The 13,917-nt window shown below is 39.1% G+C and overlaps 1 protein-coding gene across 2 annotated transcripts; it reads left to right on the top strand.

Moving 5' to 3' along the window:
- The first annotated feature begins 10,774 nt into the window (after nt 1-10,774).
- Nucleotides 10,775-13,855, top strand: LOC148028967 (trihelix transcription factor GT-3b-like). Of its 2 annotated transcripts, XR_015692357.1 has the most exons (3): nt 10,775-11,539; nt 11,703-12,887; nt 13,403-13,855. XR_015692357.1 is itself a non-coding variant. In XM_087687762.1 (2 exons), exons 1-2 carry the CDS (start codon nt 10,871-10,873, stop codon nt 12,276-12,278), a joined length of 1,245 nt encoding a protein of 414 aa, XP_087543888.1. In that variant the 5' UTR covers nt 10,775-10,870; the 3' UTR covers nt 12,279-13,855. The 2 variants fall into 2 exon arrangements, 1 of the variants encoding a protein (XP_087543888.1); XM_087687762.1 differs by having other exon boundaries at nt 11,703-13,855.
- Nucleotides 13,856-13,917: the final 62 nt, after the last annotated feature.

The raw sequence follows: 13,917 nt of genomic DNA, 5'->3' as shown, positions 1-13,917 counted from the left end.
GGTTTCACCTAGGAGGATGCAACATACAATTGTCCATGTGAGAAGACTGGAGTCCTTAAGTACAACTCCATTTAGCTCAAAGTTTGTCCTTGGGATCTATTGATTGTCATTGCAAATGCCAATCCAATGGGAAACTGCAACTTTCTCATCATGAATGGAAGTCCTGCTGACATGGGAATAAATGCAATCGTCATAATAAAATTTGTATAACCAATATTTGTAATAGTAATATTTTTTTCTTCTAACACCTTACTATGAAATACTACATGCATAGTAACTTGGTACCATTACACAAATCCATCACTGGATTAAGATTTCTTAAGAGTATAATAGGGGTGTTCTTTTTAAGTAGTCGACAATTGGGGGGGGGGGGGGGGGGGGGGGGGGGGGAGTGCATCACTTTCAATGATGGAATTAGCATTGTAATACATCTCTAAGAGTTCTATCTAGAGCTTCAAAGGCCAAACCATTTTCATAGGAGTTGCATCCCAAATGATAAGGCTAATGGCTTGGACAAGTTGCCCCTAAATAGGGATATTGCAACATGATGTGCTAGTTAGCTCCAAAGGTATCTTGAATTTGGAGTGGGTACTACGACCTTTCGGCAACAACAATGTTGCAATTCCAGATGATGATGTTGTCACCAGCACAATTTTTCCTTTCCCCCCACAATCTCTCCAAGAGACTATTGTACAAGTACATTTTTTCAGACCTGGACCATCCAAAAAGAACACAACATTTTGTGCATTGTTCACTACATCAGTAACTTCTACAAAAGACCTTATTTGACAACCATTCAAACATGACTCCATTGAACATGCTATGCTTTGCAAATGCACAATGTCTATATCCAAGTCCTCACAAATCAAAGGGTTACCAAAAGTTGCAACTAATGTTTTGTCTATTTCATGCATACCCTCAAACTAACCAAGGCTTTGTCCATGCTGTCGTGCAAGATATATTCTATATGCATCAATTCAACATTGAAATCCATTTCTTAAATAGTAATGATATGACCATTTGTAGCAACCAAGCTATGCAAAATGTTATCTGTCATATCAAGTTTAAACCTCTTCCACAATTTGCCTAGACCACTGGGTCACAAAAAACCAACAGAGTTGCAAAATGTGCGTGCAACTATCTTCATGTCTGCACCATCACTGCTTTCTCCATATACACAAACCACTCGTGATCACTTTCCAGCAAACCCTTGGCCATGCAAGGTGCTTCAAAAGTAGGGTACAAAACCTCACCCACAGTATGCACTTGTTCAAAGGATTTGCACTCGGGCTTTTTGTTAATAGCATACATAGATAATAAAGCTCTCCAGTGGAAGCCAAAACAAAATAAATGTAACCACAAGGATTTCCTTTTTTTTTGCCTAATCTATACTTTCTTGCTTGTGTTCCAAACCCACCTAGTAGGGAAGTCCCGATACAATAACTCATTTGTATTAGGATTCAATTGATTGTTTACAAGAAAACCATTCTATCCAGGTTGTCTTTTGAATATTTTCATTAGCAAAACTAGCTTGCCAGTGTTATCATTGTCATGAAATTGACCATGTTTTGACCAGGCAAGTGTGTTTGTAAGCGTTGCACATTAGGTTTCTCATTGTGCAATATGTAATCATAGATCCTCCAACATGCCTTAGACACAAAAACATATTGTGCATCTAGATACATTTGGATCTCATCCACATTGTTAGCACACCCACAGGCATTAGTGGCATTTGATGAATTGACAGTCATGACTTGGAACTTGACTATAGAACGATCATGTCCCTTATAAACATATATGTAGAGATATTTCATAGTGGATATGATGGAGCAAACCTCCATGTTGATATGTGCATTGTATTTCTGCAAAAGATATGGATTGTAAGGCACCACCTATTGGTTATCAAGGAGCACACCTCTAAACATGACTTGTTTGCTATCATTTCTTCTCATGTAAATAGGGTGACCTTGCTCGTCATCCATTGTGGCACCTGTGAAGTTTTGCGGGTCATGCTTTGAGCACTTTCCATCCACCATGCATGGGCTACTTTGTCTTTGACTACCACATGGGTCATGCATATTGCAAGCAACAGTAGTCTCAAACAATTCACATAATTTCTCTTTATTTGATAGCTCAGCACAAACCATTTTATTGCATTATTCTATATTAGACAATTTATAATCAACCTCCATGATAAGCAAAGTACACGAGTGTGGCAAGCCACACTTTTGAAACCCCACCATACTAACATATCCAATAGCTTTCCCAAACAATTTTTTTTCCAAAATTGAATCCATCATGTCTCTATGGTTTTGATAAAAGATCCTTGTGATCAAATCTGGCCTATCATGCCTCGTTTGTTTGAGCAAACGAGCATCACCAATTTTCGACCACCAAGAATTGCAAGTAAATGCAACAAAAATATTGGACTTACCTCTACAATGAACAATTGCCATTGCATATGATACAATTAGTACATGCGGTGTGGGGCCCATTAAATGATGATGGAAGAACTATGCACTTGCCAACAAACCTTCTTGAAATAGCAAGATGGCCATCATTTGCAGCAGTGATCATATCGACAAGCCAGAATAGACCATTGCACGCAAGTTGGACTGATTGAGCCAATAGCAAGTCAATTTAAATTACTCTATGCTACAATAAGCATCCACCATGAATTATTGCAATAATCATCCTCCACATAGCAAACACATGATAGTATCTGATCAAATCTAAATACGAAAAGCATAATATTGCATCTCTGTGACACATTCCTTGTTGGGTACCTATTCTAGAGGGATATTAGAGGGTATATTGATGTATGGAATTTTCATGTGCCATCCATCTTCACCATTAGGAAATAGAAGAACCTAAAGAAATGGCATATAGCTCCTATGTAAGTTGGATATAGAGACGAAGACACCATTACTTGTATACACCTTTATGTCACACTATTGCAAGGTATCATTGTCACCTTGCCTAGGCATTATGGTAGCAACCTCGTTGTTAGTAGGCACAAAGTATTGCCTCGAGGTGCCTTGACCTTTTGCAATAGTCATTCTTAACTCCATTGAAGGGTTTGAACCAAGATCTCAAACAATGAACAAAATGCATGCGCATAAACATTGTGAGCATGCATCATATCTTGGAGCTCCATAAGGACTTCATGATTAAGGTTTGGCATAACATTCATCCTATTCTGAAGCTCATGCTTTGTGTTGTATATGTATAGTTGTGCAAATCTTGTTCCTACATGGTAGTGGGCATCTGGCACAAGAGAACTAATATAATAATAAATTGAACCATGGTCATGAAATGTGTAACCATTTCAACCAACAAGCAGTGACTCATCTATCTTAGCACCCACCCATTGATACGAAAGCAATGGAAGCATTGTATGCACAAATATTTTACTTAAATTAAGCATTGTAAATATGCTCACCATGCATTAAACTTCACAGGGGCTCTATTGGAGCACGGAGCAAAGGCAAATACCTTCCCACTATCAAACCATCTATAGTCTTGAACTTGCAACTCTAAATCTTTGCTTGACAATGTGAACACACTTTATTAATTTCTAAAAGGCTATGAGTTCCAGGATCACACAATTGAAGTGCACACATTGTTGGATGAATTTCACATCCTAGAGGATTGCCTCGGAGTGAAAAGTCTCCACCATTTGAATGAGCAAAACTTAGCGGTTTAGCCAAACATTGGTCATCTACAAGTCCTTGAAAATAAAATATGTGTGTTGTTGCACGTGGCATATGCAACACTGGGTGCACTTCACTTGCAAGCATGGATACATTCAACATTTGACCATTATGATCACCATAAGATCTCCGACTATGAAACAAATGCACACTCAGGGATAGAGGTATTGAGAATTATGTGAGACATACACATGCTACCAAACATAAAGAAAGAGACACATGTAAAGTTTAAAACCTTGTTAGAGAGAGAGAGAGAGAGAGAGAGAGAGAGAGAGAGAGAGAGATGAAACAATTGTGCACTCAAAGATGGAGGTATTAAGATTTACGCAAGACACATGCATGAAAACAGACACAAAGAGAGAGACACCTGCAAATTTTAAAACCGAGAGGGGGTGTGTGTGTGCGTGTGCGTGTGCGTGTGCGTGTGCGTGTGTGCGTGTGTGTGTGTGTGTGTGGAGATAATGATATGGCTATGCATTTCAATTGAAGAATCTAAAGCATGCGTGATATGGCTATGCATTTCAATTGAAGAATCTAAAGCATGCGCACACATACAACTATTAAAGTATTACTATCAACGCATAGTAAATTAGAAATATTGATGATAATCAAACACATATACACAATGATTACTCAATTTTTTGCTATTAGAGACAAATTGGCACACACTCCCATACATAGAGGTATTGATAATGATTTCACACACACACACACACACACACACACACATGTAAATTTTAAAACCTTGAGAATCATGTGACACACACACACATGCAAACACAAAGAGAGAGACGTGTGAAATTAAGACCCTTGTAGAAACATGAGAGAGAGAGAGAGAGAGAGAGAGAGAGAGAGAGAGAGAGAGAGAGAGAGAGAGAGAGAGAGAGAGAGAGAGAGAGAGATGTTTTCCTATGATATGGCTATGCATAACAATCTAACAATCAAAAGATTGCACACATATACAACTATTAAAGTATTGCTATCAAGGCACACAAAGTTAGAGATATTGATAATAATAAGACACACATACACACAATTATCACTCAATTTTTTGCTATTAGAGACAAAGTAACATACACACTCCCACACATAGAGGTATTGATAATGATTTCACACACACACACACACACACGCACGCACACACACACACACACACACACACACACACACCCAGACACACACACACACATGTTTTGATAATGATATGGCTATGCATAACAAACTAACAATCTAAAGCATGCACACATACAACTATAAAGTTTTGCTATGGAGGCATAGTAAGGTAGAGATGTTGATAATAATCAAACACACGTATACATATAGATTACTCAATTTCATGCTATTAAAGACAAAATGATACACCCACTCACACACACAGAGGTATTGATAATGTTTTGACACACACACACATTCGCATTGTTTGTTACACACACACACACACACACACATTTTCAAAAGTGCACTTTAAACTAACTAATTTTTCAATAAAACAAATGTAAAAACATAACAATAAACCAACTAAGTTATAGTCCCAGACATGGAAGGTACATAATCAACAAAGCCACAATTGGCATAGGGCCACAGAAGCCTATTGCCTAAGCCTAGAAGGCCATGCAATTGTATTGCCACCACCAGAGGGTCGCATACTGCTCGATACAAGTGGGGAGACATTGGTATTTATTCTAGCACTCACTTCATTACTTAGTCTAATAGTGACAGCATTGAGACAACCAAGTTGCACCCCAAAGTTCGTAACCTTTGCCTCAATTTGATCAATTTGAGACCGCAAGCTTTGTAATACCAACCCTCCTCTTGACCCCACAATATGGACCACATCTCTCCATATAGCTCACTAGTATCCTTGAGCATGATCGAAGTAGGTACTGTAGAGCTACATTAACACCTACCTTCCACACAATGTCATCTTTTGTTGTAGTCTCTATCTAATGCCATAGGAATTCTAGCTCTTGTGTAATGGCGGCCCTCCAAGCAACTGTCTTGTTGCGCTGCACACTCAAACTGATGGTGCAAGAGTTGGAGCTCTGATAAAAAAGCTCCACCAACACCACTATTTTTAGTTTGCTTGTTTTGTGCAACTCTCATTGCTCTTTCAATTGCTTTACCTCTAGCTAATTGTTTCGCCTTCTTAGCATTCAAATGCCTTTGCGGAATAGATGCAATCACCTATGGAGTATCACTATCGGAGGACTTCACAATGGTATTAAGATCATGATGGCTTTGTTGAGTTGTGGATTGTCTTCCTTCCACATGTACAAGGTATCAGGCTTGCACGATGTGCATGCCATCCATTATAATGCATCTCTCTACATTGTAATGCATCGCTCTAATCCTTGGGCCTTTTCTCTTATTGCGTGTTTTCACATCTAAACTTCTATATGTTGTCCTTGATAGCTATTCTTGATATGTGAAATGCTCTGATAATTGTTCTTGCTATCATGTGCTATGAAATTCTAGTTTCATACTACTCAAAATGCCTGATAATTGTTCTTGCTATCATGTGCTATGAAATTCTAGTTTCATAGTACTCAAAATGCCTAAACAGTGTTTCAAGGAGTCACAAGATTCTATATTGTTGATCTCTCAAAATTGAAAATGCATGATTGAAAAGTACTTAAAAGGATCACTTTCAAATTAGTTACAGTGTCTCACACCTTGGCGACAAAAAAAAATCATATGGTTTGTGTAAATAAGAGTAGATGCCCAAAAGGCCCAAACATATTATTGTGTGAAATGGCCTTGCAGTCTAAGCACTATGCATTTTTTGCATGGGATGGGGCAGCAAGGACATGTTATTGATCATGCATGCCAACAAGCAGGTCTACGAAAGGTTTCACTTACAAGCGGCCTTCACATTTCATGAACCATTAGTCTAGTATGCTCATAGCAATGTAGGGCCTTCAAGCACAGAGCAGTATGCATTTTATGCAGTTTTTGCTATTCTGCTTTGCAATTTCATTTTTTTAAAAAATTTTGGTATGTAGTTTTGCTCTTTTTTTTTTCACCCTTAGTTTCGTTTGTTTTTTCCTTTGTAAAACCATGGACATGTGTACCCACATGCACCACAAGTGTTTTTCATTGCAACAATATGCCATTTTAATACTTCTAATAATGTTTTTTTACATGTATTTTGTGTATAGGATAACATGTAATGAAGACCAACCTCAGATGTGCAGGTGTGGAAAGATGAAAATGAGCTTGCAATGTTTGCACATGTCGATGGAGAAAAGTATTGATATTGAGAAAGCTACGGACCTAGAATGCAAGAAGCACGTAATAAAACATTTGAATCCCAAAATAGTTCCAACCTCTGAGATTGTGAGAAAAATCAAGATCAAAACATGTAACTATAGGATAACTTTCGTTTTGTACTTGTAAGGTACGCGTTTACAACTCACCTACTTATGCTATTACCATTAATAACCCTCCGGATTGGAGGTAGCCACATGCATCATTAAAAAACCTATTTTTGAATAACTTCAATCACTTTTCCGTAGCACAAAACTTTTCTTTTTTCATTGTGCTTACTTTTCCATTGTCTTAACATTGATGACCCTCCCAATTGGAGAAACAAATTTCTAATTCTGTTTCCATTATTTGAAAAAAATTCCTATGCCAAATACTATTTGGTTTCAAATGTATGGATTCTTGCCATGTTGGTTTGGAGTGAGATTTGGTTTATTAGATTCGATTGGGAGACGTGGGGTTAAAATCAAGTTTATAATTTTGTGGTTGTTATACCTTTACTCTAGTTTCTACATGCCCAGAGTCAGTGGACTTGGATGTGGCACTATTCTTAGCTAACTACACTAAAGTGAATTCGTCTAACTACTTTATTATTGTAACTGTAGGTTTGAAAAGCCTCGAACGTCCAAAGGGCTTTCCGAACCTTATCCCTTTTCCAAACCTCCATTTTTCAATTAAAACCCCCTCCCCTACCCTCTCTCTCACGTGTAGTCTCTGTCCTTTTTAATCAAAAGCCCCTTCCTTCCCCCCTCCCCCCCCCCCCCCCCCCCCCCTGGTTCCCCTCTCTGTCATTATAGGAGGGCATAGGCTCTCTTTCTCTCTCTCTCTCTCTTTCTCTCTCTCTCTCTCTCAAATTAAAAAGGGAGATAGTTTTAATTTAAAGTTTCTCGGACATACTTTTTCACACACTTTGAAAGAAGGGAGATATAAGAGAGAGAGAAGAAGAAGAAGAAGGATTAAAAGAAGAAGAAGAAGAAGAAAAAGAAAAAGATGGAGAGGGAGAGAAAGAGGAAATACAATAATTTTTTTTAAATTAAACATTTTTTTCCTCCCCTCCTCCCTCTCTCTCTCATATGTAGGGCCTAGGTTCTCTCTCTCTCTCTCTCTCTCTCTCTCTCTCTCTCTCTCTCTCTCTCCCCCCTTTACTACTATATTATTTTTGTTGTAGGTTTGGAAATCCCTGAACCTCCAGAGGGCTTTCTGAATCTACCCCCTTTTCCAAGCCTCCCTTTTTCAATTAAAACCCCCTCGCCTCCCCTCTCTCTCACGTATAATCTCTCATTTTCTCTTCCCCTTCCCCTTTTTAATTAAAAGCCCATTCCTCCCCCTCCCCCTCCCCCCTTCCTTCTCTCTCTCATTGTAGGGTCTAGGCTCTCTCTCTATCTCTCTCTCTCTCTCAAATTAAAACCCCTCTCCCCTCTCTCTAACTTGTAAACTCTCTCTTTCTTTTTTCCTCCCCTTTTTAATTAAATTCCTCCCTCCTCCCCCCTCTCTCTCTCAACATGTAAGGCCTAGGTTCTCTCTTTACTAGATTAAAAATTTTTAATTGAACATTTTTAAAAGTTTTTTAATTTAAAGTTTTTTGGATAGTTTTCACACACTTTGCGAGAGAGAGAGAGAGAGAGAGAGAGAGAGAGAGAGAAGAAGGATAAAAAAGAAGAAGAAAGAGAAAAAGACAAAGGGGGGAGAGGGAAAAGAGGAAAGAGAATAGTATTTTTTAAAGTAAACATTTTTCTTCCCATCTCCTCCCTCTCTCTCTCATGTATAGGGTCTAAGTTCTCTCTCTCTCTCTCTCTCTCACTCACTCACTCTCTCCTTTAATTAAAACAAACATATTTTTAAACAAAAAATTCTCTCTCTCTCTTTCTCTCAGTTAGATTAAACTTTTTAGTTTAAACTTTCTTTTTAATTAAATATTAAAAAAATAATTTAAAGTTTTTTTAATATAGTTTTTCACATACTTTGAGAGGGAGATAGAAGGAGGAGAAGGAGAATGATAAAAAAGAAGAAAGAAAAAAAAAGAGAAAAAGGCAGAGACAGGGGACTAGAAAAGAGTATAGTCTTTTTTACATTAAACATTTTTTATAAAGTTTTTGACTTAGAGAGAGAGAGATAGAGATGACATATAATTTGAAAGAGAGAGAAAATAGGGGGAGAGAAAGGAAAAGAGAAAAATATGAAAAATAGAGAGAAGAAAAAATATATAGAGAGAAAAGAGAGTGAGAGAAAAAAACTTGAAAGAGAAAGGGAGGGAAAAAAATAGAGAGAGAGAGCAAAAAATAAAGAAATGGAGGGAGAGGGGAACATAGAGAGAGAATTATAGAGATAGAAAATATAAAATTTAAGAAAAAGAGAGATGAAAAGAAAAAATGAAAAGAGAGGAGAGAGAGAGAAAGAGAGAAGAAAAGTGGAGAAAGAAGAAAAGGAGAGAAAAGAAGAAGAAGAGAAGAGAGAATTTGAACATAGAGAGAGAATTATAAAGAGAGGAAATATCAAATTTAAAAGAAAGAGAAAAGAAAATAATTTAAAGAAAGAATAAAAAGAGAGAAGAAGAAAAAAAAGGAAAAAAGAGAAGAGAGAGAGAGAGAGAGAGAGAGAGGGAACATGAAGAGAGAATTATAGAGATAAAATATAAAATAAGAAAAATAAAGGAGAGAGAGAGAAGAAGAAGAAGAGAGAATATATATATATATATATAGGAAATATAAAATTTAAAAGAGAGAAAAAATTTTAAAAAGAGAATGAAGAGAGAGAGAGAGAAGAAGAAGAAAAAAGACAAGAGGGAGAGAACAAAAAGAGAGAGAGAGAGAGAAGAAGAAGAAGAAGAAGAAGAAGAAGAGGAAAATCGGGGAGAGAAAAAAGGAGAAAGAAAGAGAATCAAGCGAGAAATAGAAAGGAGAGAAAATTAGACATTAGGAATTGGGGGGGGGAGAGAGAGAGGGAGGGTAAAGAAAAAAGATTAGAAACAAAGAGAGAAAGATGAGAAACGGATTGTTGAGCAAAATATAGCATGGCAATTTCGCTTGTCGCAGTAGCTTAGCGTTCCATGCATGATCATGCACTTTGGAAGCTTCTAAAATTGGTTTAAAGAAGGAAAACTACCTTATGGATAAAAATATATAAGCTTTATCATATTTTTGTAGAAACACAAAGAATTCACTGCCTCTAATTTTTAAATTCCGAGTCAATGGGGTTATAGTTGAAGTGGTTTGGGCATGGAGGTGCACACATGATTTCAAACCTTGGATACAACCCTTGAGGCATCTTTGAAATTTCAAAAAGAAAACCTTTGAAAATTCAGGTCTTCTAAAAAAAAAAAAAAAAAAAAACCAATTCTATCGTGATGATAGATGAGCTTAGAAGGATATGCGTATGGCTTTGTCTTGCCTTACCCTCAACGAATCTGTAAGGCAATCTTTGGCAAAAGCGGAGATAGCAAAGAAATTGGCTAAGGCCCTTCGATAACCGGATATTATCGCTTCGCGTTAAATAAAAAGAAGAGTGATAAACCAAACCATAACGATTCCGATAATCTCCAAATAAATGATGGGTTAAAACGATTTGTTGGTGGGGGGCGGGGAGAAGAGTGCTGCCGGTTTGTTATGTGAGTGTGAAAGAGGTTCCGGGTTTGGAGCGACGAGGACTCCGTGTCCGGCTCTTTGCGGCTTTCCTTTCTTTCTAGAAGGTCGGTCAAGATTTAAAAAATAAGTAAATACTACAAGAACAATACATCATCGCCTAGGCAACCCAACAAAGAAGAAGCAAAAGTTTAAAGAACGATTTAGACTCGGGAGGACCAAAGGTTGCGCTTCCTTTCCTCTCTCCTCTGCCTGTCACAGTCACACACACTCTCTCTATCTCTCTCTGGTTTCCGACACTCGGAACGAACGCGCATGCCAAAACAACCCCATTATACTCTCACTGTCCTCAAGCCTCGCTGCCGCTCTCTCTCTCTCTCTCTCTCTCTCTCTCTCTGTTGCCCATTTTCCACCCTTCCTCGCATTCTCCCCTCGCCCCGACATTTTTCGTTCTCCCCCATGTCCTCCTCTTGGCCTGACACCCTGGCTGCCATGGCAGTCATGCCCTTGCACCTCACCCACCCCTCCCTCCCCTTCCCATCTGGTCCCCCCGCCCAGGCCCAGGCCCACGCCCAAGCCCCACCTGCCCCAGCCGATGACCTCTTTCCCGGCAGCGCGGCCCCACATGCCCCCTCCATGATGATGATGCTCAATGGCAGCAGCAGCAGCGGCGGTGGCGGTGCCTCCGGCAGCCTTGTTAAGAAAGAGAACCATTTACTTCATTGGAGCCATCCTGACAACAAGGACTTAGGCAGTGGTGGCGGCAGCGCCGTAATCAAGAAAGATGACCGTATCCCACAGTGGAGCCACCAGGAAACCAAGGACTTCATCGCCATTCGGTCGGAGCTCAAGAAGGACTTCAATCAGACCAAGCGCAACAAATCCCTGTGGGAGGTCATTGCTACCAAAATGAAAGAAAGAGGTCATAAGAGAAGTGCAGACCAATGCAAGTGCAAGTGGAAGAATCTCCACAATCGATATAAGGTAGCCTTCCTTCGGATTTTTGTCCTGCCTCCAATTGGGAATGTCTCACATTCTTAAAGGGATGCTTGCAGACGTACGCAGAATGCTTGTTTTTGGATCTAATGGCTTGTGTGTTTCCTTGGATTAGGAAGTCTTAGCCATTTTTTCTTCAATGCTTGTGCAGGCCATGGCTGTTATTCAAGGTGCAGAATCCGGGGAATTTGAGAACTGGCGGCCTTGTCCCTTCTACGAGCAACTGAATGCAATTTTTTCAGAGCCGGACACTGCTCCCGCAGGGCTGCTTGCAGAATCTGGGAAAAGGAAAGGTAGAAAAGGACAAATGGGTGACAGGTCTTCTGACGAAATCTCAGACGGCGATGAAGACGAGGATGATGACAGTGAAGTAGAAGGTTCAATGAGAAGGTCCACTAAGAAACTGAGGAAAGGAGATGCTCGAGAAAGAACCAGATCAAGTGCAGATAAGGGACGGTCAAGCTCAATGCAGGAGGTTTTGGAGGAGTTCTTCCAACAACAAGCCAGAATAGAGAGGGAATGGCTGGAGGCCTTGGCCGTCAAAGAAGAAGCAAGGAGGAGGAGAGAGCAAGAATGGAGGGAGACAATGGAGAAGCTGGAGCAGGAAAGACTTGCCAGAGAGACCAGGTGGCGGGAACATGAGGAACAGAGGAGGGTCAGGGAAGAAGCTAGAGCTGAGAATAGGGATGCTCTTCTGTCAGTCCTAGTGTCAAGGTTTGTCAAATAAGGTTGAATGGGGGATGAAAGGAAAATTTGGGCCATTTTTTCAAAGCTCTTTGATGTGCACACTGGACAACTGAGCCGGACAGAATGACTTAGCACCTCAGTGGCAATGGCAGATTCAAATTTCATTCATATAACAGGCCGCGCAGTTGCAAATAAAAATGATTGTGTTGAAGTGGCTACAGCAGATTTCTATCGGGGTTTGTAAATGTGTGGGGGATTGAACGTATTGAGTTGCTACCCACTTTCCTTTCCCTTGGTGAAAGGACAGAAATTCCATTAGTTTGCCAAGCTTTCATACCAGCTGAGCAAAAGAGACTGGAGTTGGTCAGCTTTTCATGACAAGGACCAAATGACAGTGCCTGTTGGTTTGAAGAAGCAATCTTGTGATTTCATGCAAACAGCATTGCTATGGGCTTGTAGTGTCTGATAGATTGCCACCATTTCAACAATTATTCTTTTGGAGCCAGAGGCATTTGTGAAAAGTTTTATGCCTATGGCATCTGAACAGTTTTCTTGTGTAATGCTGCAAAGCCAGGAGTAATTCTTGATGATTGATGAATGAGACATAGTTGGGTCTCAGTCATTGTCATTGCAACCAATTTTCTTTCTGGTAAACAACTTAAAGACAAGACAGTGCCATTCTTGAGCAATCCTATTTTCGTCTAGGGTCTTCATATTAGACCAGAAGCTTTGTCAAGTAATATACAAAATATATTTCTATCATATAGAAACAACCAGATGAGTGTATTAGGGACCAGGGGACACAGCCTTCATCTTCTCTCAGAGTACAATGCACAATGCATGGTCGATGTTAATACATTTAGAACTGATTTACAAATAAGATAGGATGGGTTAACGTTGGAAATGGTGTCATTAGGTTCCAGCACCATTATTTAAGTTGCTATAGAAATGACCCAAAGGAATTAGCAGGAGTATTTGTCTACTTATGCAATAGTAAAATTAATGATCATCACCTGCCAAAAAGCTTGTGGGAATAAAGCGGCAAGTCACAAGGCTATGGTAGATGGAATGTCAGCCTAGAGACTACTTTCCAATTGAAAAACATTAGCAGCAGGGACTTGATTTCGTACAATGTCCTGATCATCCATTTTTTTAAAGTTTCAGGTGAATCTCTCTGGAATTGGAGCTGTCACATCCACAGTATACTTTAACTCGACATCGTTGGGTTTTGGACGTATAGCAACTATTATTGACTTTTGTGGTTTGTATACAAACTTTTTGACATCTATCTAAAGAGGTCAAGAAGTCTTGTGCATACGTATAAAGAATGCACTAAGCACTTCAGTGCAATAAAAATGTATATAAGTGCAAGGTGTTCAGAATCATTAGATTTGTGGAAATTTGACTTCACACTCAATGTGATGACTTTTCTGCACTAAGTTCGCCAGTGCAATACGGATGTATAAAAAGTGAGTTGTTCAGAATCATTGGACTTGTGGGAGATTGACTTAAGTGATGTGATGACTTCTCTTCCATATAATGCACTGAAAGTGATGTGCATATATGTTTACAAACAATAATATTAGACTGATAATTTGGAATGTGTATTTCCACAATCAACGCATAATAAGATTTGCATGCCCGTGTACAATTTTTAAGAAGAGAATTGTTCCTATGTG

The sequence above is a fragment of the Lygodium microphyllum genome, chromosome 11, assembly GCF_053477565.2.
Source record: "Lygodium microphyllum isolate KBCC chromosome 11, Lygodium_microphyllum_v1.1.10, whole genome shotgun sequence".
NCBI lineage: Eukaryota > Viridiplantae > Streptophyta > Polypodiopsida > Schizaeales > Lygodiaceae > Lygodium > Lygodium microphyllum.
Note: the sequence above shows the minus strand (reverse complement) of the source record. Positions and strands in the feature narration are given on the sequence as shown.